The following is a 26,440-nucleotide window of genomic DNA, read 5'->3' on the forward strand; positions in this document are numbered from 1 at the left end:
AAGGAACGCCGGCGAGCCGTTGTTGTTCGGCAATAAATAAGCTTTTATTTAAACGTTTCTTTTCCCTTGGATATTTCGTGTATACAATACACCGCTATGTATACGATCTATGGTTTGTTAATGTCTACGAACGCGGCAGCGGTCCTGCTACGGTCCTTGCCCGATCGATGAGACGGATCGGTTATCGCCGGAGGAACACGGATTTCCGAGTAGTCTGAGCATTCGCGCTGCCAAAAATATAGCGTTTCTTCGAGCGTAATCGTCCTCGTCGTCGTCGTTGTCGTCTTCGTTGTCGTCTTCGTCGTCGTCTTCGTCGTCGTCTTCGTCGTCGTCTTCGTCGTCGTCGTCGATGGGACGGGACGCGCAACCTGTTGGTATTCTCTGTAATGGCCGGACTGCGGATCTTCGTGCGTTCACAGCATTCGTACGTTCGGGAAATATTAGGTGATGTAAATCGATTGCGAGTAAGAACGTGTTCTAATTGCGAGAATTTCATTCCGACTTATCGCGACAGCACTTCTGGCTAATTGAAATCAATTTAAACGTGACAACGAACAGTTGACAATTGTGTCTGTTCATCTCCGTTACGAATAATCGATAGAACGTTCAAGATTCTGCTGGTGGTCAATGTCAAGTTAACGAACTTCTTGCTTAGTTTATTTTTACCATGGGGAATCTTGCAATCAACGAAATCAGCTTCTTTATTCCGGGTTCTATCGAATGCTCTGTGAAAATGGGAACTGGCATGAGGATCCGCAGTTTAGTAATGGCCGTCGATGCTCCCGAGAGGCCACTCGTGCCGGGCCTCGTCGAGCAAACGTGCGTCATTTTCGACGGAAGTTCGCGAGTATCGCGGCCGTGTTCTACGGTCTTTCGTTTTCGGATTGTTCACTCGAACCGGACACACGAGATAGTGTATTTCTAAAGGACGTACCGCGAAGTACTCTCTGATCAACACGCGAACCGAATGGTTTGATCGAACGTCTAATTAGATCGACGCAGTCGTAAACAGTTGAACGAATTATCTTGGATAACGTTGGACGGTAAGAATGAATCGGTCAGATTAATAATAGGTTCTTAAGACGTCAGAGAAAAGGATTAACGAATCAGCGATATGAATAATTTCCAGGTTCTTCGGTCGTCGAAGGAAAGGATGAACGAATCGATGAGACGAGTAATTTCCAGGTTCTCCGATCGTCGAAGAAAAGAGAATCGAGAAAATATCGAAAGAGAAAAGCGCAACGGTTTTAATGGTAATATAATAATTTAATAGTTTCATAATAATTGATCACAAAGCGTCGCGTCTCGTGTGTTCGGTTCACGTCGTACCTGTTCGAACGCTCAGGCGTCCGGGGTAGCGTCATCTCCATTTCCGGTTCGTCGAACGACGGACGTCCGGCTTCTTCGGCGAAGGGATAAGTCGCGAGACTCATTTCCTTCGTTCGTTCCCCTTTAAGTACGGCGATGAGAAAAAAACAATATTCTGTGACCCGTCGCTTCTCGGAAACGCGACCACCAAAATCGACGGAACTTCTTTCTCTATGCTTCGTCGTTCGAGTAATCGGATTCTAGCGAGTCGGAAGTACTCTTGGTGGACGAGGATAACGTACAGCTCGCCCGTGAAATCGGATGGTAGCTAAAGTAATTCGCTTCTGGCTGTGACTTCGGCCTCGCGTGTCGTAACAGGATAAATAACGTTCGTTCGACGGAGGTCTGGTACTTGTAGAAACAATTCTTAATTACCTCGAAACCCGACGCGGTAACAAAACCGTGCTGTTCCTCGGACATGTTCGCCTCTGTACGAGCAGATTGTTTCTATAGGTTCGACTCCTCCTCTAAAAGCAACAAGCAATGATCAACTACATAAAACTCTGAAGTTTTTTAATGGACACACGTGCCCCCGTTCAAAGACACTTCACCGCTTGCTCGTTCCAATTTCTCGCTGCTAGAACTCTCGAAATGATCCATTGCTAAATTCCTCGATCGCGATTATTGCTATTCTTTGGAAATTACCGAATAACTTGATTTCATGCGCAAGCTAAGGTATATGTCAATTGAAATCTCAACGATAAAGAAACGGTAGATTAACAACCTGGTAGTTCTAGCGTTAAGAAAATTAGATATAAAATGTAGAATACAGGTTCAGCTATGTAGAAGCTCGAACATCTTTTGTTCTTTCAGATTTCTTTGTTTCTTCTTCTGTTTGTTCGTCTTTGAGAAGGTTGGGTCGGTTGTAGAAGCGGTTAGGTGACTTTGAAGGGCGGAACATGCTCACGGTCGCACTGTATCGTCTCCACCGACTATTCACTAGGAATACGTAGTCGCAACGAGGTACCGTCTATCGTACGCTACGCCCTACTCGTACGGCGCTATTTGGACGAGCTGGCTAATTCGCCCCTAGCTTAGGTTTCTCGCGGTTCGCAACTCCTCCTATCGTTTCTCTTACCCCTGAGGTTTGGAAGCAGTAGGAACGTGGGCGCCGTCTGCGAGTCGATCTTCCGACAGGGTTGAAAAATAACGCGCGGCGAACCGATCGTTGCCATCGCGGCACGGACACGTTATTGCAATGTTACCGGTACAACAGGGAATCGCTCGCAACTCGGCTATCGTACGCTACAATCCTCGAAGGAATCATCGATCCGTAGAATTACGAGATTCCTTTTATAGATATTTTATATTTCGTTTAAGAAAATACTTCGTCGAGATCCATAGGTATCAGGAGATATGATTTGTAAACGCGGAATCGTAACGGAGACAATTGTCGCGATGCGCTTTTAACAGGGAGAAAACGATCGAAACTCATTCGTCCTCGTGTTTAACACTAGATCTACCGTGGAATGTTTATTTCGTAATAATAATTCGAGTTGAAATCATTGAAATTGTTCTCGTGAATTTCACCAGTCAGCTTTTGAATGTTGAAGATATTTCTGCGTGGATACCGTCGAACGAAATTCGTCGATTTGTACGTGCACGAGGATACCGGCCGAATCTTGAGAAACGTATCGTTGCGATTTTGTTGGGAGTAGTTCTAGTGTTAACAGCGACAGGTACTAGATGCACCGCGGTGGTCTGTACAAGACGCCAGAAAGATTACTTTGATTTGTCAGAGCTACAGCGATCGGAGATCCGTCTGAACGATTTCGTCGCGCTGCTCCCACCCCTAACGATATCTTAACACCCTGTATATTTTCAGTGAAGTTCGAGAACGCGGAAGACCGACTGAAACGCGTGATTCGCACCGAGGGACATGAATGCAGACGGCACTCTTTCTCTAAATAAGAACGAGGGAGACTGATGTCGGCGCGGCTCGCTTCTTCGCGAGGGAGGAAGTCTAATCTTGGCGCGGGTGCACGCGGCTCGATTGCTTCGTGGATAATTACCCGCCTGGATGTTCGTTTTGTCTAACACGTTTGCCACCGCCGTCTCTGCCAGCCGACGTTCCTCGCAATTAACGGGCATTCAACGATTGCCAAGAATCTTCCCTCGAAAGAACCCTAGCAAAATATGTAACAGAGCGGAGGCATCGATTTGTGGCGTATCAAAACTTCAATCCGTAATGACAGTAAATAACAATAGCGCGCAACGTAACAGAGACCATCGATTCACGATGAAAATCAGACAAGCTTATTGCTCGAGTATCTTAATTTAAGGAACATTTCGAACTCGCGTTCTCTTAATATCGTAAATACAACGTAGTCTCGCTATAATTTAGTAATCATTAATAATATCTCTTAAACGTACACCGATCAATATTCAATCGCCGAGCGTCTTTTATAATAAAGTATATTAGCACGGGCTGGTAGCAAACGCGTTAGCCAAAAGATCCGACAAGCGAACGATCGATCGGTTCTCCGGATTGAAAAGATAGAAATCGTGGTTGTAAACGAACGATCGTCGCGGATCACGTTCAGGCCGGTCGGAAACGTTTCGTCTTAGAGTCGAGCGAACGAATCGACGAGGCCGAGGCTCGGACACCTGTTCTCGACCGGCTCTCGAGCGACGCCGAACGTTCGCTGTTGGTCGTCTCTGATCTTTCCCCTTCTCCCCGGTATGTTCTATGTTTCTTTAGTCGATTTCTCTTCCTCTGAATATTTTACTCTTTTCGTTAATTCGCCTCGCGCGGCTCTGATCCCCGCCGCGGCGGTTTTTCGACGGAAGTTTAAAAGTATTGCTTTCGGAGCGGAACACCGATCGCCCCGTTCCTGGCGTGTCCGGCAACGGGCGCGCGGTGTTTCACGCGCTGTTCGATTCTCGCCGGTCTCTCCTTGGCCCGGGAGAGCTGGAAGAGGCTGCGGACCCAGCGAGGCGACGGTCGGCTCAGAAGTCCATCACCTCCATCTTGAACGGCTTGCCCTGCAGCTTGTTGGGCACGATCTTCGTGATCGGGGGCGCGCTGTTGTTGTCGTCGTCGCTGTTTATGTCCTCGTCCTCCTCGGGGAAGTCCTCGAGCCTGTCGTGATACTCGTCCAGCTGGAAAACCAAGGTACCGATCAATCTTTTCTGAACGGTCCGATCGCGTTTCCGCGACAATCGCTCGGCGAACGAACAAAACTCTTCAGCTACAGGTCTAGGCGGAGTGTTAGAACGTTCCGGGGAACGAGGCTGATCTATGGCGAGTACTTTGGCAGTGAACAGAGAGCGGTGCCGGTGAGATAGGTCAAGCTGGAAGCTTCTTATTTTACCAATCGAACATTTCTCATATCGTGTTTTTCTTTTGCAGGCGACGACGACCGCTCAGACGAATCGTCTTCTTCATTCTCAAGCGGAAAAATGGTCTCTCGCGCGGGCGACGGCTAGTGCGAAGCACGCGCGCGCACATAGAAGCTACAGCATTCCGTAATACGTAGTATTCTACAGACTCACGTGTAAGGTAGCTACGGAAGAAGCGATTAACCGACGTTACCGCACACCGAACGGACGGTTACCTATAACTGCGGGTACGTCCAACGTGAATCTTTGTTGTGCTCGTTGCGACTCGACCGACGCACCCGGAGCTTCTCCAAATTCTTTTATTCTTCGCGATCAAGTATGTCTTCAAGTACAGCTAGATTTCCATTAATTACGTTTCATTAGAGTCGGTTAGAACTGGATCTCTATTAGGTTGAAATTAGACAGGTGAACAACTACTCGAGTTTGAGAAAGAAGCTCGCGGTGCGTCGATCGAGTACTCTTCCACCATGATCGCTACGTAATCTAAGCTAACTGATGGGCGTGCTTTGTGTGTCTTTCGATAGCTGTACTCGGGGCTGAAGGTCTTAGGCAGATCGCTCTTACTTACTTATTCAAGTAAAATGCTGATAGTTACTGATACGAAGAGGCTTTAACAATAGATACTTTCTAGCCGAGTGTACAGCGAGCTTCAGCAATCATGACGCGATAGTGTCTTTATCTTGAAAAGAGAACAATCAAGCTTATTACACGGTTCCGTGATAGACCACGCGATTGCTGTAGTGGCGATCGGTGATGTCGAAGAAATGGTGGATCATAGTAAGAACAAGGAAACAACGTGAAGAACAACGTGACACGATTCCTCTACACAGACGGGTCGACCAGCGTACTCTGTACTCGTAGGGTCCCATCGGTGGATACACAGAAGCTACGAAAATCGTCGAGGAAGGAAGCACATCGATGCTGGTGCGTGTACAGATATGTGTGCTCGAAGGCAACGATGGAACGCGGTACCGAGCCCAGCGGAACCATAAATAGAAGCTCCGATCGCTGGCCAACTTTTCATGCGACGCAAACTTCTCTTCAAGGTTCCGTTCAAGTTCGACAGCTCGTCGCATCGTTACGTCCAAGTGTGTACAATGGAGTGATCGGAGGAGCGCGTGGTTGATGTCGGTGAAACGAGCGAAGCGGAAGTTTCAGCCTGGCTCCACTCACATCGACGTCGCCCATCATTTCCTTGGTGGAGACCGTGGTGTCGATGCGTCGTATGCTTCCTTGATGGATGTCAACGTCCAGCTTGACGCACTGGAACCGCCTCAGGCAGAAAACGATCGGTATTGGCGCGATGCCCGCGAAAATGATCACGACCGCTATGGCCAGCACCCAGCCCGGATAATCGGTGGCCACCGCCATCCCCTAAAATAAACCACGTTTGAAGCGATAGTCGTAAATTCGATGTTTCTCTAGCAGCGTCCAGGATCGGCGAGGACGTTGATAGCATTTTAAGTCCCATGTTCTTACCTGCGTGGCGTCCCACGCGGAATACTGAGGCTTCTTGATGAACATGGAGGCTATACTGGACACAAGAATGCACACCATGATTATGGGAGCTAGGAACCGCCATGTCACCTGCCAGTACGTTCCCGGTCTGTATCCCGTCATTTCCTCGATATCCTTAGTGAACCTGAAGAGGTTTCATTATGGGCGTTTAATGGTTTTCAGTTTCTACTCGGTGGCTTTATGGTAGATGTTTGTAATAGTGGACGATACTTTTCATGGCCGTAGATGAAGACGACGGAAAGCATTTCCATGAGGGCGACCATTACTAAACCAATAGTGCCTGCGAAACTGTCGAACATCTTCAGCCAGTACTCTCCGGCGCCGGTGCAGAAGATCAAGCCGACGAAGAAGCAGACGATACAGACAACGCCTGAGGAGGAGGACGAAGGTTTAGCGTGAAATTTAATTTCGTGATGTATGCTACATGGAGAGCAAGTCGTACCTGTCATGTACTGCTTCTTTATTCTTTTGAAGAGGTCTATGTCGAAGATGACGCACAGCATACCCTCCAGTATACCGATCTGGGAGCCCAGACCAAGAGCGAGGAGCATCATGAAGAAAATGCAGGACCAAAATGGCGCACCCGGCAGCTCGACTATGGCCTGCGTGAACACTATGAACGCCAGTCCTGTTCCTTCGGCGGCCTGGCGATTCATTCGTGGATCAAGAGACGGAAACAAGGATCACCGCCTGATTAACACTAGACGCTATCGAATAGTCATGCTCTGTCGTTCTCGGTGTAAGATATTCTGATGGTATTCACAATTGAGCCATTCGTTTGCCGAAGTAATTCGGTTCATCGCTCAAAGATCAAAAATGTTAAACGTAGGTGATCGAGGACGATTGAATTGAAGAAAAAACAGAGTCAGTTATAGTTCAGCCTGCGAAGAGCTCAATTGTGAAAGGAACGATTCAAAGTCCGTTATCTGAACGACTGTTCGACGGTTCCAGTGTCAACGACCGAGGCTAGAGAAGCGTTGGATCCTCACGTTGTCGAGCTGTTCGCTCAGGCTACACCTGCCGAGCGTTTGGTTCAGCGCGGACACGTTCAACTTATTTACAACGTCTTCGTACTGGTCCATGGTGATGTTCAGGTGAGAGATCAGTCCGTTTTCGAACAGTATGTCTTTGTTGCTGCGAACGAAGCGAACGTATCCGTTAACACGGCGGGGTCCGGCTGTGGTTTAGGGGGTCGGGGACCGTTATGGTCCTCCGTTACCTGGCTATGCACTTGTCGACGTTCGTCATCGCCTTGAAGCCCAGTATGGCGAATATCACGACGCTCGCGTAAATCGCGGTGAACGCGTTACAAGTGCTGACCAGTATCACGTCCCGGACGCAGTGGTTGTCCGGCGTGTTGTACGAACCGAACGCGATCAGGCTGCCGAACGCTAGCCCGAAACTGTAAAATACCTGCGTCGCAGCGTCGAGCCAGACCGTCGGCTCTAACAGTTTCTCGATCTGAGGGAAACGAATCAACGATTCAGTGTACACCGGTCGAACCGAGGAGCTGATACGAATTAGAAGCGGAACTGTCGATTACCTTTGGCGTGTACATATGGGCCAATCCAGCGCTGGCACCTTTTAACGTTATTCCACGAATAAAAAAGATAGTAAGCACCAAATACGGGAACATGGATGTAAAATATACCACCTTTAAATCAAGCAAAGAAATAAGTCGTCGACACAGTATCTGACTATGGCCACGTTCACGTGGAGAAGAGTTAGTCTCAGGGAGAGGGTGTTGGCCTTTGGACGGAGGATGGTTCAGAAAAAGCAAACGCGGGAAAAGAAATACAGTAACGGAGAGATAGATAGAGAGAGAGAGAGAGAGAGACAGAGAGCAGAATCCGCGTCTCTTTACCTTTCCCGACGATTGTATTCCCTTCATCACGATAAAGAAGACGATGACCCAGCTCAACAGCAGACAGAGCACGATCCACCACTTCAGGCTCTGACCGGCCTCGATCGAGGGCGCCGCGTCCAGCGTTGTTCTGTACCAGAAGTAGGCGGTCTCTGAACTCTTCACGCACTCTTCGACCGGCTTACCGTCCACTTCCGGACATTTCGCCCATGGCAATGGATCCTGCGGTGGATTCGTTCGTGTTTCAGATCTTTTAATTGTCGAACGGTTAATGCTAAGGCTCGGAGAGGATTGTTATAATACTGTAATCGATACGACGTTGCAACTGCTCAGAATGTGAAAGGTTTCTCGTTGCTTCTACAGTCTATGATCAATGATTACCACGAGGAATGTTGAAAACTAGTGGCCTTGAGAGATTTTGAGCAAGGCAATTAGCTTCGCGATTGACTCGTATCTACGGTGAACAAGAGTTAGAGTGCAACGTCGTTTCTTCGTGAGATCGTTCGGAGAATCCGTAAATAGTATTTATTAACAATCTCGGATGGATTCGGGATGTCCCGGAACAAGCATTCCGCCGTTGGCTTATTTCCAATCAACGTCACGCGTTCGACGGTTTCACGAGTTTCGAGCACACGACTCTTTCCGGGACATCCGGCCATGGCATTCCCAACTGAAACATGCTTCGCAGAATTGTCTGCGTCGTACAAACTCTACGTGACATGCGGTCGCATGCGGATAACGAGCTGCGTAGCATATGTAATCGTGCGGGCAACTTACGCCGAATTTAATCGTGACGGCCTAATCCAACGGGCAGCGTGAAACACAAATCGTATATGTTAGTCGCACGCTCGTCGTTCGGTGTCTCTGGATCTGATCTTTTATTCGACGGAATAATGCGGTCGGATCGATCGGGTGTTAAAAGGAAAGATATACGATGTGAGAAATGACACGGGGTATGGGTAAAGTAAGGTGTACAACTAACAAAATGTCGAATTGACAAGGTATTAAAGTAACAAAGTAGAGAATTAATGGAACATTAAGGTGACAAAGGGACGAATGAATAAAACATCGAAATAACAGAATGAAACGGTGAAACGAACAGCTCGGAGCAACGATATTCACCTCGAGCGAGTTGAACAGGTAATAGAAGCACCAAGTGATGATCACGTTGTAATAGAGCGCTACGAAGAAGGTGACGATACACGAGGCGATCCCTATGCCGCCCAGCCAAGGGTGTATCGTGTTCCAGACGCCGAGGGCACCCTGACGCATACGTTGACCGAGACCCAGCTCGATCAGAAATAGGGGCACGCCCTCCAGGATTAGCATCACGAAAAAAGGGATAAGAAAGGCACCTGAAAACAATACACACATTTCCCCCTTATAATTCAATCTTCCATCTTCTCCATTCACTCATCGAAAACGAGAAAAAACGGGGGGGAAAAAAAACACGTTCATTCATCCGATTCGTTCGCGTACAATAACAATGGTCCGGTGGTTCCCCTTTTTCGCTGTTCGGCCACGGCCGATCCTCTTATTCCTACGACCCCTTGTTGCCCAATGAATGCGCGGACCGTTCTCTTTGGACCCCTTTGCTACCGGGTTAATCTAAATAAATTTTCCCATGCATCTGATTTTCTATATTATTCGGCCCTTCGGTTACTCGCGGATTCGAACGAGAACTTCCGGTACGTTTCGAATCCTCTGTTTACATAACACAAACATCGTTCGTTTCGGCAACGATCTCGGATGAAACATTAACTGGAAACATTAACCCCTTGCCGTACAATGAGTGAGACTCGCGATGAAGATTTCTAGACTAATTTAACAACAATCCATGTTATTCATTACCCACGGATCAAAGCAAACTATTTTGCTATTATCATTGTATTATCTTCAAATCAAATTTCCAATTTTCAAGTAAAATGGTACACGAGCTTAACGGCGAAAGTAAATAGTACGGCGAGGGGTTAATTTGCACTGGAGAGGCGACTCTCCATGACTCGATACAGTAAAATCATCAAGTCTAACGTTTAATAATCGTACGTTGCATCGATACGCGAAATAATCGTGTAAAATATCTTTACTCCTTGATTCACGCGTGCTTTCTCCTCGAGTTATCTCCAACGAATGTCTTCTGCGGCAGAGAACGCTGAATACTTGCAGTGAGAAACTTTTGACTGCAAAGGGTTTAAACATAGGCGAAACAATGGGCCTGTAGGACCCTACTGTCGAGATTCTTTGTCAGCGTGCACAGGGTTAATCTCCCTCTAGCTCTCTCTTCCTTCCCCGTTCGCTGGTGTTCCTGTTTAGAGAACGTTTCCCCGTGCACCCCCTGTTTTTTCGTTGGCAATCTAGTTCGCGACCGCCGCAGCCCGAGTGTCTGGTTCGGTATTGATCGTGTGACGCGTGCACGTACACGGACGTAAGTACACGTAACGCGTACCCTTCCGATCTTGCCCGGTCCACTGTTCGTCTTCACTCCTCCTCCTCCTCCTGCTGCTCCTCCTCCTCCTCCGGGAGGAAATGGTTTCGTAAGCATCGTCCCTGATATCGATCAAACGACGACGCACAAGTCGAGTTGCAATTTTCCTGCATCGGTGCAAGGTAAATCGAAAGAGGAAAGGAGAAAACTGCTTCGCGAGCCGTTTCGGGGAAGGTCTTCGTTGACGCAGGATTTCGCGATCCCAGACGATCGAGGGGGGCAAAGGGTTAATTCTCCTTGGCTCTGTCTTAAGTCGGATGTTCAACTTTGTTACACTTATCGCGCGTTTCGTCGATGTTCATTCTATTCGTCGGTAACGGTTCAATCGTTAGAATCTAATCTCGTGAACGTATCCCGAGGTTTTCGAAATTCCAAGATAGACGTTGGTCTGTAGCGCAGAAAATAATGACCGTTCGACAAATGGCAAGGCGTGCACCCCGCGAGGATGCCTCGGCAGGCGACCGTCCGAAGAGAGTCGAACCCTTCGATCTCGTGAAGTATTCAGTCCCTGTAATCGCGGAGTATTAGATTCCAGTATCGACGCGGAAAGGTCGAGGCTAGCTACGACGCTGTCTATGGAAATTAGGCTAGCGGGTTGTACGTTTCGTCTGCGAGTACGGTTGAATTGTTAACACAGAAACCGATATCTACCGCCAGGTGTGTGCCGCTCGTACAATCCGATAATCGAATCCACTCGTTCACACCTGATTTCTACGATATCGTAGAAATAATTCAATCTAAAGGAATCGTCGACCTTTTTCTCACAGAATAATTTACAGAAGAATCGAGTATGAAACGATTACCGACTAATCGCTACGATATCACGCAGCGGTTGCTAGCAGGGGTTGCGAAATATTCGAAAGCTAATCTGGAATGCTGCGATAGCGATTCCCCTGTTCAAACTAATCCCGTTTCTCCATCGGATCTTACATCGGAGGCTCGTGTCCGGATAGCGTCAGGATTTTCAACCCCCGTCTCTTCCGCGGAGCAAGTAATCGCTTCCGATTCGAATTTCCTCGCGGATAACCGCGAAGACTAATCAGAATCGATGGGGAAGGCTCGGTTCATGAACGCGAACCGTCATCAACGCGTTACGGATGCTAAACGATTACATGTCTCGTATCTTTCTCCCTCTTTATCATTCTGACTTCCACCGTCTCCCTTCCTCCCTGACTCGCTCCGTCTCTCTCCGCTTCCCACCCTCTCGCTCTGCCCCTCTTATTCTCTCGCTCTCTCAGGATAGAATGGTAAAAATCGATCGATGCGCGTCGGACGTCGGCGTCGGTTCTGAAACGTGTCGGCCTCGACGTCCCGTGTCGTGTCGCGCGGCACAGGGGAAAATTCCATTGAAAGTTGAGGAGGCTCCGGCTTGATTTCGACGCGGGGCACCTACGCTATTGATTCGCGAACCAGAGATATCCCCGCGGAGTCGGAGAAGTCCGCGCGGCCACTCGCCGAACGCGCGCCGCCTTGAGATAGGGCTGACATTTCAGTCGCTCCAATTGCTCCATCGGTTAACTCCAATTTTTCATGTTCCCTCATTTTTCGAAACTCTCATGGAACGAGTGATCTTTTTAGTTGCGGGAGTCGCTCGTTTCTTCGTTTTTTTTTTTTTCTAGGTCAGAGAGCCCTTCTTTTTATAGCTTCTGAAAATATTTTAGCTAAAGATAGATTGAGGAATCATCAGTCTTCCGAATGTTTCTGACTTGGTTCGTGAAATCATTGATCCAGGATAGATGCTAGTTTCATTTCCGATGTCGAATGGGGTTAGGATGGATTCCAATTGGATTTGTCAGAAATTGGAAATTTTTGAAGCGTCTATTGCCGAGGAGGCGTAAAGAGATTTCCCGTCGTACAGACGGAGGAAACGTTTGCCCGATGGTATCACACGTCCCAGTTCCGTGGACCGCTCTGTACATGATTGCTATATTTGATTGCGGAGGTCTGAGGTCAAGCCCATATTGCTTGATACTGACCGTGTACCTTCAATCATACAGTAATGGTGGTAATGTCAGCGACGGGGGTTCCAGTTTCGGTGCGTATACCGCTGGAGCGAGTGCAGTAATGATTACACTGCGGATTTCCATGCGAAAGCAGGATCTTCTCCAGCGATTAGGGGAGAGGATCGAGTAAAAATTGAGTTTCTCTGTTAAAGACTTTAATCGTTCAATTACGAAGATTTCTCTGCTCTACATTTCGAACTACACTTAAGTACTCCAACATTGTAAAATTCGTAGTCTGACGATAATGATCACGCCGAAAGCCCAAAAGAAGTTAAGCGAAGTTAAGTTAAGAGACTTAACTTAACGTAGCTTCAGCATTTGAACCACTAGGTCCAGAACCATCGCGTATCTACAGACGAAAACGGTCTCACTCGAATTTTTCCATTTGCAGAAAGCATCGCCGAAGAAACCAAAAACTTCCGGCAAGCCTGTTCCCTCGAGTTACTTCTCGGGAATGCGTATTTGCATAAAGTACCGCAGTTTGAACGATTACTTCACTCGACTCTGTAATAACCGATAAGTCACGACAACTGGATGGATGGGCCTCAAGTGGACACGCGATAAATCTTTTCCTGCGGCAAGGAAAAATCGTAATCTAGCTTCGCTACTCCGAAAACTCGAAAACTCCGTTCGTACAGTTGAATCCGTTGAAACCGTTCCGAGTTTCAAATATTAAACGACCTTGAAATTTCATTCCAGATAGACGGTCTAGCTCCACTGCACAACGAGAAGTAGTCCGCGTTCCCTGGCAAGGACCCAGCCGGAGATTAAAGGATCGTTAAAGGGATGATGCGTCGACGAAAAAGAGAAATTGTGTCGTGCTGAAAAGTAAAACCAGAAACGCGGGTACCCGGTCAGCCCGAGAGCATCGATAGGGGGTCATTTCGGCGAATCACCGAGGCGAGGACGAGAGAAGCGAGTGGAGGCTCCTGCGGGTTCTGCGCACTGGCACGGAGCTTCCCTTTCCGTTTCCCTCCGGACAGAGGGACCGAGGGGCCGCTATTCTACGGGTGGAAAGTTCCACGTCGAAAATTCGCGGGGGCGTGCTCCGATTTAGCGGTCGCGTAAACCGCGCGGCCTCCGTCTGTGACGTAACGTTTGACGCTCGTGATTTCATTCGCAAGCCGGCTCCGCCACCCTCGACGCGCTAGCTCGTCGTCCACCCCCGACGGGCAGCGTCTACCGTGCGTGTATACAGGGTGAGTCATTTAACCGTGCCACTACACGCCGCGCGATACAAGAATGTACAAGTTGCACAGAATATTGTACGTTCGTTCTATGAAAGAAGCGATTTGGTATCGAGTAGATCAACTTTGGTTTCAATTGATACCGAGCAACTTCTAAATACTTTCTTAACGATTTGCAAATAAACGGCGTAATTGAATGATTCACCGTGTACACGGAGTCCTCGATGTTATGAATCTGGAGGAAGATAAACACTCGTGGCTGGAGTGTGTTCAGGTTTCGCTTTTCATTGGACAATTTCCAAAGGTTGAGTAATGGAGGTTTGCTTCCTTGAGATTGTATCAGTCGATTAGAGTTCATGCGAAGTATGAAATTTTGTTCTATTTTGTATAGTAGATATTTTGCAGGTGTTTGAACGTTTCGAGTCCGTCTGTGTGGAGTTAGGGGAAGAAGAAGTTTTGACGATTACTGCAATGGTTTGATAACGGTGGTGCCGATAAAGAAAGGCTAACAATTGATTACATTGTATGAACTGGAAGCTAATAATTGATTACTCGATCTCCAGGGGAAATCGAATCAGAAGACACTCTTTCGACCGGCCGATGTCTTTCGGAGCAGCGACTGAACCTCTTAGCTCGTTTCCGAAATTAATGCGATTACTCGCGGTTGCTTAACTTCCCCGCGACTTTAACAAGCTTATCTCCAGTTTCCATCAATTTACATAGCAATTCGAAACTGCGCGCTGCCAGCCGCGGGTCCCCGTTGTCACCCCGTGCAACGTCGGCGGTATCTCCCATCTTCGGGCTATCTATAGTCGGCCGTTTCATATTGAATAAACTTGGTTACGCGGTCGGGCACGAGCGTGTTTAAAGCCCCCTGCACACGCTGCGACGTATGTAAATGGAATAATTCAGCAACTGGTGCGATTGTCGACGATGAACCGAGAAGAACGGGACGAAAACGAAACCGCGGAGGCGAAACGACGCTGACGCGAGTTTTCTAAAAGAACGCATCGTCGCAACGTGCTCCGACGTGTGTAGGAGGCTTAACCGTCGGTCACAGAAGCGTGTCTCGGACCTAGCGACGTTTCCGTCGGAATTGTAATCGAGTTACCCGCGATATCGGCTGGTGGTATAGGTCGCGGGGAAGATGGCGGCCGTGGGGTTCAAGGGCGAATTTGATAGGATTTTATCGTTCGCCCGGGTTTCCTTCCTCGGATTTCCGGGCTCGGAGGGGTAGGGGACCGAGCCAGTTTCTTCTTTCGAACGGTGGATGACTTCGCCTCCGTGGAATTTCGGAGATACGCGAAAGACATGTATTTTTAAGCGGTGCTCGTGGCTTACGGAAATAGCGCGCCGCGTTTACGTAGACATCGACGCGGATAGGGATGCTATAGAGTTCGCTTTCGACGAGGGCATCGGGAATTTTTAATAATTGATACGCGGCGTAGATCAATTTAACTCTTCGCACTCGGTAGGTGACCGAGTCGCGTCGGTTGGCTCGATACAGGGAAATTCTCGAGCTAGATTTCCAATACGAAATCTCGCGTGACGTAATAACGACGACGACAGTGAAACATCGGAACGAAACGGTTCTGCCTCTCGACCGATGCATCGATTCGCCTTCACGAGGAAAGCGTCATTGATATTTCATGAAGAATCGCGAAGGTTCCCGAGCGCGAAGGGTTATTAGTTTGAATATTAATGCGAATGTTCGATTTACCTCCTCCATTCTGTTGGCACAGATAAGGGAACCTCCATATGTTCCCGAGGCCCACGCTGTACCCGATGATGCTGAGGAAGAACTGCATCTTCCCGCTCCATGCCGCCCTGTTATCCTCCTTGGTCTCCTGTCCCGCGGCGGCATTTTGCGTGCCAGTCACGACGATCGTCACGTTCTGCCCGGGCTGACGGTTCTCGTTCAGCGGAGCCAGCTCGTGCCCATTCCTCGTGGTCTCGTTCTTGACTACCATTCTTTGCCTCGGTGTCTCCGTTGTTTAAAAACCCGAAAAACCCCACCGACGACTACCGCCCCCCACGAACTTCCCCCTGTGTCTGAACCTCTTCAACTATCCTTATCCTCTTCAGGCTGTTCGCGCGCCCCGATGAACGGCTTTCCGGAGCAGAACCGATCCAACGGGACCAGCGGTTCCAGCGGGTCGAGGATCGACGAGGAAACGGATCGCGCGGTCCTCGGCAACAACAGTGAACAACAACAGCAACAACAACAACAAACGAAGACGGACGACGGTATGCGCGAGAACACGAGCGACGGCAGTGCTGCGGAAAGGATCCGCGTGGATCGAGCGGCGATGGGATCCCGTGCGGCAGACCGTGGCGCGATCAGTAGAAAAGATTGAGTCCCTTAGGGCTTAGCGTAACGCGGAAGGCATGTTGCGCTGCTACGGGAACGCGCGTGTCCTTTGTAGTGTCGTCTCCCACGCGGCGTGCCAGCCGATCACGTTTTCCGCGAGCGGGAGATTGGCTGCTCGTCCACCCTGTCCACGCTCGCGTCGCTAAATGCTCCTATTGTTCTTCCCCGCGTCCCGATCGACCGCGGGAACGGTGAAAATCGCGGGCTGAAGAGAGAAAGAGAAAGAGAGAATGAGTGGGGGGGGCCCGCACGCGGATTTATTAAACTGCCGTTCGCTCGAGGGAAATCGATTCGAGGAGAATCGGGACCGATCGAGATCGGAACCCCGGAGTCCCGAAACGTCCGGAAGCGGTTCAAAGCGATTCGCCGCGGCTCGAAGGATCGGTAGTCGACGGAAGTTATCCTCGCGCGGATTAATCTCTCTTCCTTCTGCTCTTCGCTAGACGCGAGCGTGATCGATACGACAACCGAGATTTCCGCCGCTTTTCAATTTCCGCGCAGTTTCTCGAGCTGGCTCCGTCTCCTCGGACCAATGGTATCGGTTAACGGGGACGGTGGGCGAGAGGCGACGCGAGGGTGGCGCGAGAACGGCGAAGCGTGTCGGAAGAGAGACTCGGGGGAGGAACGATCGTAGGAAGATAGGCGCAAGGGGGCTTCCGTTCGCGGACGCGTGAGCATCAGTCCGTCCCGCGATGGGGAACGATGATGCATCGAGGAGGCCCGCGGCGGGTCGCGGTCCGGGCGCGAGAGGAAAGGGGATATATCACTGTTAGCTACTCTGCACGGGAAGCTCACGTTTCACGGTCTCTACAGGAATATCCTCCTGGAACCATTCCTCCTGCTCAATGCTACCGCTCTCTCTCTTCCTTTCGCCGCGACACCGTTCCACTGTGTTCTTCTTCTCTTTCGTCCTGCGAAGATACCGCCGATCCTGTCGAGCCTGATAAACATAAGCCTGATAGTGCCTCGAGTCTCGATCAGAGGTTCCAACGTTTCGGCGCGATCTTGCGCATCTCAGCGTGGCCTTCCGCGTTTCTGTGCGGCCTGCGGGCTCTCTCCTCTAAATAGCTAGACTGCTAGGTACTTAGGTAGCTAGATCCTGAACCTTCTAGTTCCACGGAGAAGCGAGTCGAGGTAAACGGAACCTGAAGAACGCTTGCGGAGTTATTCGGGGGTCCGTTGCCGGACGCAGCGCTCTCGCGAACGTGGACAGGAGGCGCATGGACGGCGAACGGGACCTCGAGTTCTCGGAGCCATGTAGCTCTCGGCTCCCGCGGTCCTCCTTCCTCCAGCTGGCGAGCTATTTTCTCGCCGGCCTCTAGTTTCTTCTCGAAAACCAGCCCCGTCTTCTTATTCTTCTCTTTCGCTGCCGACGCGTGACACCTATTCGCGGCGGTTCCGGTTCCGGACGGACGAGTAAGCGTGCGGCGCGCGAATCCCTTTTGCTCGCAGACCCTGCTGGCTTGAAGAGAGCTCCGGCTACGCGCCCCGTGTATGCGAACGTCAATATCCGACTGAACCCAACCACCGTTGCGCGGCTATTGCGCGCGCGCGCGAACGAGCGAGCCTCGACGCGACTCGGAGTCGACCCGACCCGACCCGACCCGACCCGACTCCGCGCGATCCGTTCTGCTCGCGTTGTAACAGCAGCACCGACCGCTCGAACGGACCCTGGAACTTCGACGCGCCATGGACGAACGTTTCCGACGCTTTTCGTCCACGACTCGACGACATAGTTACGCGCATACGGCGTACACGGTGGTGTCCCGTGGGGGATCTTCCAGGTGGTTCGACGTTCCGGTTCCTTACACCCTTCTGTTTTAGGGTTTCCATTCGATCTGTTTGTTGACACTTTAGTAAGCTAGAGATCTCCTCGTTTCGCAGCGGGTCGCCTGTAACCGATTAGGGAGATCTACTTTCTTCGGCAGATGTCTCTATGTTATCTTCGAAACTGCTTACTTCTTTTGTTGTTTAATCAGCGTCTAGCCGAGTTTGCGATTAAGTATTACTGCCCGCTCGCGGATAGCGTTAGGAAGGCTGAATCTGGGGGAAAACATTGAACAAGGGAACCGGGGGATGGGACACTGTTTTTCGATGATGCGGTAACCTGTTCATAAATATCCCCTCAGAGAGGATGACGTTCTCTTCTACTTTTTGTTCTTCGGTTCGTTCTGTTCCTTGTTTTCCTCGTTTGTTGTTGCACCCGTTGCATCCCGCGGAGAGCAAGCGCGCGCGCGTGAGTCCACATTGATCTCGCTCTCGGCCAATCCACGGCATTCGCGTTCCTGACGCGATTACCACCTGATCTCGTGAAAATTGCAAGCTGCAATCATGACATTCCTCGCGGACGGCGTCCTTGCAGTATCTTAGAGGATATTAACGGAAGTAAGAAGGGTGGAAGGGGGTCGTGGGGCATGATTAAGTCTCTTGTCAACTCGTTTCGATTGTGCTCAGCCGTGAGGAGCGTGCCTCTATCAGCTGACTGCTTCTTGTACTCGAGTACCGACGATCGGGGAATGAGGAAAGTGCGGCAGTGGATACTTGAATGGTAGTATGACGCAATACCTGTAACAAGAGAACTCCCACTAACTAAATAATTCCAGAATCAAGTACGACTAAAGAGTTCGCTTGTCTCGACTAATTAATCGACCGTCCGATCTCAGACCCTCTGATCAGGGTGCTTCAAGATCGCTCAATGCCGCCCCCGCTTTTTCTTGATACAACAACCGCAACGGTGGATTCTTCCCCCGTATTTACAACTCTACAGGTCAGGGACCCGTAAACATGGAACAGCAACATTGAACCTAGGGGGACAGTGTTTCGCATCGAATGCACCGTGACCCGCTTGGCTCGATTCGATCGTACTTCGTTTCATCCAGTTATCGCGTGCTCGCGAGCGCAGTTCGGTCATTCTTAGGCCCCGATCCGCAAGTAGTATTGTCGACGATTGAGCGACGCGATTCCGTACGTTCGTTCGTCGATCGTTTTAACGGATTCGAGACCAATGTCTCGCGACAAAGTCATCTTCAGATACTTATTGCCATGAACTAAGACTGCGTAACCTTAGGCAACAAATATTTAGTACAATACCGAAAAGAAAAGATCAGATGATCTGTGTTATTAGCGATACTATTTTCTATACTAATCGTAAATAAACACGGAATCATGAATACATAGAATATTTACACGTTTTTCCTTTTATGGAATATAGAAATATGATAGTGTGATCGTTAGTGCTATACTGGATCTATAATTGAATAACAATTTGTAACAAATCAATATCTGCAAGTTTGGCATAGGTCAAAGGTGACCGACGCCGGTTGGTTTACAGAATTGAAGCGTTGATCACGAGATTCTCGCGAGCCGCCGCGACTGCACTTCGCACGTATACGCGTTGAACGCCGTCAGCCACTCCACGGAAACTATCATCGAGTCAATAACGATGCCAAGGGCGGATCGTGTCGAATCGCAGCGAAGAAATCAACCTGTTTAATAAATATTCTCCCGTGGACAAAAGCTACCGTGCCACGTGTTGCCGTGCGCGGCTGATTTCGCCGCGTTCGTACGCAATTGCGATACGAATTAGCCTTGGCTGTCACTGCTGCTGCTGCCTCGCGGCTCAAGTTTCCCCTTGTTTTTTCGCCTATGCTCATCCGCGATTGGATCAGGCTGAACCGTCGTTGCGGTACCCTTCCGTCAATTAAACGGTTGTGGATTATTCGTGAATTCAGGGTGCGGTTGTGTAGGTTCGACGTTTTCGAGGATTTCAGAAGAGATCGGCGATTGATATAGAATTTAGCTTCATCTGCTGAAGGTTTTGTAAGTTTCGAAGGGTTAAAGGTACATATTTGTGCAATTGTATCGAAATAGGCTTGCACGTTGATCAAAGAACGTTTATGAAATTCTATGTGCGTGAACCTCGTGTTAAAGAAACTACCATATCACTTCTCCACCTTTGCAAAAGATAGTGGACTTGCGCCTGGTGTTCAAATTGAATCGATAGTATTTCTACGGAAACGTTACTTAAGGACGTTCGTTATTCAGGCACGAAAATAACCGCGACTCAATCGAAGAAGTGTTATAAGGTATTACGAAACATCTCGAGGAAATCGTGCTTCTGAATAACGAGTAGCGAACAGCTTATCATTCTTTTATTACGGTATTCTCTTTCCCCAGCCTATCGACTAATTATCTACTAATTATATCTCTATTCGAATATCGTATAGGAGACGTACACTGCAAAGTATTGTCTCACGTTTCGAGACTAAATGTCGAGAGAGCAGCCGTGAAAAAATTTCGAAACAAATGGTGGAATAGACGGAAGCAGCGGTATGCGGTAAGCGCGTTGCCTCGCGGAGCCCTCTCGTAAACCATCTAACGTCACATCCTCATTCGGGAACTTATTAATAACGAGGCATTGTTTACAATTGGGCAATTAGTTTGGTGACGTTCGCGTGCGTGGCTCCCCAAAGAAGACGCAGCGCTCGTGAAAGGGTCGCGATGTAGGTGGCCGCGCGCGACTCCGCTTGGTACCGTTAATGGAACGAATATTTTATACAGTCCTTTCCTCGGAACCCTGTTCAATTGAATAACTACCTCCTGGATAACTTGGCGCGCGAAAAATCGCAATTATTTTGTTCACTGTAAGGACACGTTTATACAAGTATCGTATAGAATAATTTTCTTAGAGCCTTTATAAATCAAATAGCCAAGCACAGATCATAGTCATCGTAACGATACCTCGAAGTGTGAATTGCGAGGCGTTCAGATCCCATCAGTTACACACATACTGTGCAAACTAATTTTCTGAGAAACCTTTTAAGCTAGATAAGATACCCCTTAGATAACTTGTCACGTCGAAAATCATAATTACCGTGTACCATCGTGACAATTCGTCGAGCTATCAGTGGTAACTTGTTTGCCGGTCCTAAAAGCTGGTGTCCAGAGACCGTCAATCCCGGCTCGTTCCACGAACGATGACCCTTCGTTGACCGAAAGGGCTACTTGTTCCGTGTCCCGCTATTTACAAGGGAGAGTCGCGTAATGTTTGTTCCATCGGCATCACGAGCAGAGCTCCTGGTTGCGTAAGCCGTATATACGAACGGATCGAGTCGTGTGTGAAAATTTGACTCGACGGGGAAGTCCACGGGCTAATCCCGCTTACGACTACAGAACTGCATGCGATCGGAATGTCCCTCGTATGCATGCGGCTTTCGTGACCGAAGGTTTTATTCTGGTTTATACCGGGTGATCCGCTAGAAAAGAGTCCTTCGAACTGATGTCATTTTAACAGAACGTATTAACGCTACAATTACCGAAATCAGAGTGACCCATTTAAAAATATTTCTTACGAAACTATTGAGATTATAAAGTACAATGTACTTGTATGAATACAGAAACAGGAATTTCAAAAAATGTACGCTGTTCATTTTTATAAGAGATTATGAGCAAATAGTACTTGCTGGTTCTAGCGTTGGCCGAATCAGGTTTGTAATCTTCCTATCTAATAAACTAATTTTGCAAGTACTAATAGACCTTAATCATTTCCCCGAAACGGAAGCGCATGTCACTATGTAACTTCAAGTTTATTTGCTTTCGCGCGAGTATTTTGGAGCAGCCTGTACCCTCACGCGACACGAACACCGCGGCCAGTTCGTTTGCAAAGCGAAAACGCAATAAACAGTACGGCATTGGTAGAAACCGGGTTCTAATGGAGCTGTACCGATTCCTCCGGTGCTCGCTAAGAATAGGTTTCGCACGAACAGTAACATTTTTACGATCGATTCGGTCGTTACAAAAGGCAGACGCTCCGGCGGGGTTCTTACGTAAATGTCAAATAATATTAGCGTGGATGGGCGAGAGGGTGAGAGGATGCGAAATCAGAGGGTTGCTCGCAGAGACGAGATCCAACGTAACGTGCCGTTGCATGTGTATTCCAGGTACGTTCGCGTACATACGATTGAAGTTACAGAGGAAGGGCTTCGTCAAATTCGAAGCAGACGCGATAGACAAGTGTCGTCGAGACAGTTACGTTCGAGTCACTCGGTATATACACAGTCTCTCGTTGTATTTTTCGTCGAAAGTAAAATTAATCTTCTCCCCAGTCTTAGCTCTATTTCACGCTGAAACTATCAAGTTGCGAAATCGTCTTTCCTTCATCGTTCTTTAGAAACTTCAAGAGCAGTCTTGCCGAGATTAATTTGTTTACTTAATAAATCCCAAGAGAAGCTTCTGTGTTCTTTCAATAATTCAGTAAGAAGAAACCAAGGACGGTTAACACCAGATTCATAGAACCTGCCAATTTGGCGGATATTATATTTACGAATACACTTTAGAATGCTCTGTTCTTAAAACACTAATTTCTGCGATCTATATAAACAAACATGCAGTCTTCTGGAAACGATAGAATAAAGTGTAAAATAAGTGTCAGTAAATCTAGCGTTAACTTTGACTCACTTAATAGTTACAGCGTTAGATTATTTCTAGATCATTCGTTCAACCCCTACGCTAGTTATTATACTTGAATATTGAGCAAAGAATACGGTTTAACAATGATAACGTATAAGCTAAGTAATATTTGTACTATTCCGTGTTTTTGAGCAAATATATAGGCGGTCAGGCTGGCCAGGCTGGACTGGAGAATGCGCTTGTGAAAACACGAACTGCACCGTCAGCGGAATTACTGGCACGACCTGCCGCGATTTCGATAGCGGCTCGGATCCACTCGAGCCGAGCCGATCATGTAGCGTTCTCATTCGACGACGCAGTAAGTGGCATCTGGAACAACGATTTCGTGTTTGTTAGCATTCACCTTTCTTTTTTTCAGCGGAATCTATGGACCGGTCCGCGAGTATTTCGTATTTACCTGGGGTGACAGAGGTAATCCAGTCTATGTAAGCGCCGACTCTGGTATTCACGCTGCCCACCACCGCGCAACCAATCCCGTAACTAATGATTCCCGTTAGCACGAGGTTCTCGGTTGTCGGATTCTGCCATAGAACGGGTCCACCGCTATCCATCTGCACATAAAATCGTTGCTACCGATAGAAACGACGACCTCGGAACTTTCAGGCTAATTATCGTATTGGCTACGAGCTAACTTGAATCCCTAACCCTGCTATGCTCCTCGATTTATCTATTCAGTTGGAATACGATGAAGAACATAGAAACACGTAGACTAGTAATTTTTGATAAAAGTCTCGAAACGGTACTAAAGAAATGAGAAAATAATTGTGTGTCTCACCGCGCAGGAATCTTTGTCCGGGGCGTAAGTGCACAATTGATTGACGGATACACCTGGATAATTCTTCTGACACTGGAGGTTCGTCTGCACGCTCAAAGTGACCTTTTGAAGGGTGGTCGACGGCTCGCCGGCGTACTCCACGGCACCCCAACCTGTTTTCAGAAATTCTCCTTTTATTTATGTAGTAGTGCGGCTGTGTGGGGATTACAAGAACTCCCGTGTTTAACAAAATATAAAAAAAGAAACAATTTATTAACATCCTGCATCCTTAGCTAAAACTCACGCAGTCGCGTACACGCTTCACTAGTCGTGTCACTAATCGCATCATTCTCACGTTGTCTTCTTTGCAGTCACACTTTCCTAAAACATACCAATGCCATCCAGTCGCAAGACGACGCGGAGCACACGTGCAGACAATCGACCATTCACACCGTGCATTTATATTTGATTCTATTCTATAGGATTGTTACTGACCCAATAATTCAACCAAATCGCCTCCGAAGGTGTCCGGCGAATGTTGGAACGGCAGACAAACTGGGCCGACTGCCTGGTTGTACTTGATGTCGGAAATTAAACGCAGGACGGTTATGTCGTTCATGCGAGTCTTAGCGTTGTAGTCTGGATGAATGATTATCTTTCCAATTCCGTAAATTGCAGCGAATGGCGTCTCGGTACCTGCGAAAAAGAATTATTTCGTTCGAGTATAACGAAGACTACCATGAAAGGGGGGGTACAGTTGAACCTCGGTAAATCTAATCGCAACGGAAGACAAAAGAGTCGTTTATTAAGGTTCCTTAATTCGCGACTCGTGGAATAAAATATTTTTAGTTTTAGATTTGTTTTCAGCGTACCAAAATGGAATGAATTTTCGCTGAACGATTCCATGAAACGTCCGGTATTCGGCGTGATAAGTAACTTTACGAGCCGTCAGTGTTTTCGAGTTGCAAAGGTTTGAATTATCGAGGTTTCACCGTATATCAATCATTCAAGCGTTCAGTTACCGTTCTTGTAATCATGTTCACCGACCAAAATGAGGATGTCCGAGGTATTCTTCTTCCCGATGCAATGGCTGGCAGTCAACACGTATTTGTTATGTATTATACTGCAACCACAGAAAGGCTCGTAGGTTTGCACATTCACTAGAGCGCACATCATAGGGAACTCGTTCACACCTGCATCCGTGCCACCGACGATTCTGCTCTGAAGGTAATCGGTAAGACGTACATGTCCGAGTATAGACGAGGTGATAGAAAAGGCAATGTTGAGTCTTAGAGGATATGCCATGGATGTTAACCGATATTTGTTAATTTAAATGATAGGACTCTAGCGTCCTAGGCAACGCTCTAAGACTTAACACTGCCTTTGAATCCTCTGTAGTACAATTTGTTCAACAAACAGATGTCTACCTAGTTCGACACCTAGTTCCTTGATACTAGAACTAATGACGAGTCAAATTAATTGCTACATATTTTCAAATACGCGCTACGAGATTACTTTGTTCACTGGTTCCTCAGAGGCACGTTTGAATCTGTCGAGCCCTCTGGTAGTCTTAGCCCCAACAAATTGTCCGAACAAACGGTTTCAAATCTAAGTGACTGAACCACAGAGGATTAATTGTGATCTTAGCAGAAGCGTACAGGATTTCTTCGTCCACATTCACAGTTCTCTGAGTCATAAGGCCTCTTGACCGCTCTCGCTTCGCACAGGAATCTTCCACCCGTAGTGTAAAAAGGTGCTATTAACTCCACACTCAAATCAGGTCCATCAGACAGCAGACTGAACTTTCCATTGCCGCAGTATTTATGTTTCTGGCCATCACCGGTCTGAACCAGTAGACGATCCGCTAGGCAATCAAAGCTCTGCAGATCAAAATAATTGATCGAATATGTCCCCGGTTTCTGGAGATGCCAAAGTCAGAGAACCGAAGCTTCTTACCTGCGGCAGCACAACCTCGCAGGTCACGTTGATTTTGTAATCACTCTTCATCGTCCATAGACACGACTGTCCGCGACTATACGAATAAGGGTAGTTAGGGTTGTAGATGTAATAAACATTGGATGGGGCTAATTGTTGGTAGTAGGTGCATCCCGGATCCGCCGCGTGACTGAGTCCTAGGAGCAACGTCAGCCAGCAAAGTGCCAGAAACAGTCCTGCAAAAGGCAAAGAAAAGTTTCATAGAAAAGCATTCCGATGTCTTGGACCCTTCATAGAGGGGCATTTTTGAAATTGTGAAAATCTTTTTCCATAGAAATGCACTGAAATCACGCGCCAAGATCTCGAGTACCAGAAAAAGACAAAAATTGTACACTTCTGTTAATTAAATGACTGAATCATCTGCTCGCATCTTTTAATACCACGGTAATCGCGTTCAAGGGATTGATAATTGCGGTAATAATTCCCTGAATTCAAATTCGTGACCTTCATCAGGTAAGCAACTATATCCGCGTGATAACACGGCGTTCAAGATTATCTATCAAGATCTCGAAGATTAGGAGCGTTCGATAACAGGTGAGTGACGTGCCGTTAACGAACATTAGACGCGCAACTGATACCTTTCATGGTGACCGTTAATGTCAAGTTTATTAGTTTCGAATAAATGCGCCCGTGCTCTCGCCGATGCAGAAAAATCGAACGACATTCGAGAAATGCGCGCAACCGTCTACTGGGTTTCCGCCGAATTCCGGGGTTTTTATTCGCGCCGCGAAGACTATCTAATAATTTGCGTTAGCTATCATCGCTCTCTTATCAGAAGGCAATTGCAACCTCGAGAACGAAGGTAAACTTACAACAACACTGATGTAACAAGGCTGTCGCAACGGTAGCGCGATTTGACCGGAATTCACCGGTTCATATTGAAGTGGTATGCGGAACGTTGATCGCATCGATTTTGCCGATCGGCGGCCATATGAATGGCGGGATCAGATCGTTCAATGAGGTGCCGGTGCGCCGCCATTTTAATCGGGAATTATACACTACGTGCGTCGGCAACTACGGTCAATGCCAATAACCCGATAATAGTCTTTATTCCTCCTCGTTCTTCGACCGTGAGCGACATAAAA

At 48.0% G+C, this 26,440-nt stretch overlaps 2 protein-coding genes across 4 annotated transcripts; both read right to left on the reverse strand.

The window, feature by feature from the left end:
* Positions 1-3: 3 nt before the first annotated feature.
* LOC116432518 (sodium- and chloride-dependent transporter XTRP3) lies at positions 4-17,674 on the reverse strand. Of its 3 annotated transcripts, none has more exons than XM_031989578.2 (13): positions 16,934-17,674; positions 15,488-16,343; positions 9,215-9,447; positions 8,870-8,890; positions 8,093-8,314; positions 7,772-7,882; positions 7,448-7,689; positions 7,218-7,362; positions 6,671-6,872; positions 6,439-6,598; positions 6,190-6,352; positions 5,884-6,084; positions 4-4,470 (listed from the first exon to the last, which is right to left on the reverse strand). In XM_031989578.2, the coding sequence occupies exons 2-13, from the start codon at positions 15,735-15,737 to the stop codon at positions 4,318-4,320; spliced, it is 2,103 nt and encodes a 700-aa protein (XP_031845438.1). In that variant the 5' UTR covers positions 15,738-16,343; positions 16,934-17,674; the 3' UTR covers positions 4-4,317. The 3 variants fall into 3 exon arrangements, 2 of the variants coding, with proteins under 2 accessions (XP_031845438.1, XP_076227193.1); XR_012999479.1 differs by adding an exon at positions 4,864-4,931 and having other exon boundaries at positions 4,319-4,470; positions 15,488-17,674; XM_076371078.1 differs by lacking the exon at positions 8,870-8,890 and having other exon boundaries at positions 15,488-17,674.
* Positions 17,675-22,050: 4,376 nt separating this feature from the next.
* Positions 22,051-26,098, reverse strand: LOC116432406 (venom serine protease 34). The gene is made up of 8 exons (XM_031989238.2): positions 25,934-26,098; positions 25,317-25,531; positions 25,019-25,240; positions 24,383-24,581; positions 23,856-24,056; positions 23,382-23,533; positions 23,004-23,157; positions 22,051-22,915 (listed from the first exon to the last, which is right to left on the reverse strand). Exons 1-8 carry the CDS (start codon positions 25,938-25,940, stop codon positions 22,890-22,892), a joined length of 1,176 nt encoding a protein of 391 aa, XP_031845098.1. The 5' UTR covers positions 25,941-26,098; the 3' UTR covers positions 22,051-22,889.
* Positions 26,099-26,440: the final 342 nt, after the last annotated feature.

This window comes from Nomia melanderi, chromosome 9, assembly GCF_051020985.1.
Source record: "Nomia melanderi isolate GNS246 chromosome 9, iyNomMela1, whole genome shotgun sequence".
Classification (NCBI taxonomy): Eukaryota; Metazoa; Arthropoda; class Insecta; order Hymenoptera; family Halictidae; genus Nomia; species Nomia melanderi.

Coding starts and splice junctions, on each gene's coding strand:
- LOC116432518 (XM_031989578.2), bottom strand. CDS start 15,737: ATGGTAGTCAAGAACGAGACCACGAGGAATGGGCACGAGCTGGCTCCG. Junction 8,315..8,869: donor CCGTCACGATTAAATTCGGC/GTAAGTTGCCCG, acceptor AATCCACCGCAG/GATCCATTGCCATGGGCGAA. Junction 7,690..7,771: donor CCCATATGTACACGCCAAAG/GTAATCGACAGT, acceptor CGTTTCCCTCAG/ATCGAGAAACTGTTAGAGCC.
- LOC116432406 (XM_031989238.2), bottom strand. Junction 24,582..25,018: donor AATGTGGACGAAGAAATCCT/GTACGCTTCTGC, acceptor GATTACCTTCAG/AGCAGAATCGTCGGTGGCAC. Junction 22,916..23,003: donor GATTACCTCTGTCACCCCAG/GTAAATACGAAA, acceptor TCGTTGTTCCAG/ATGCCACTTACTGCGTCGTC.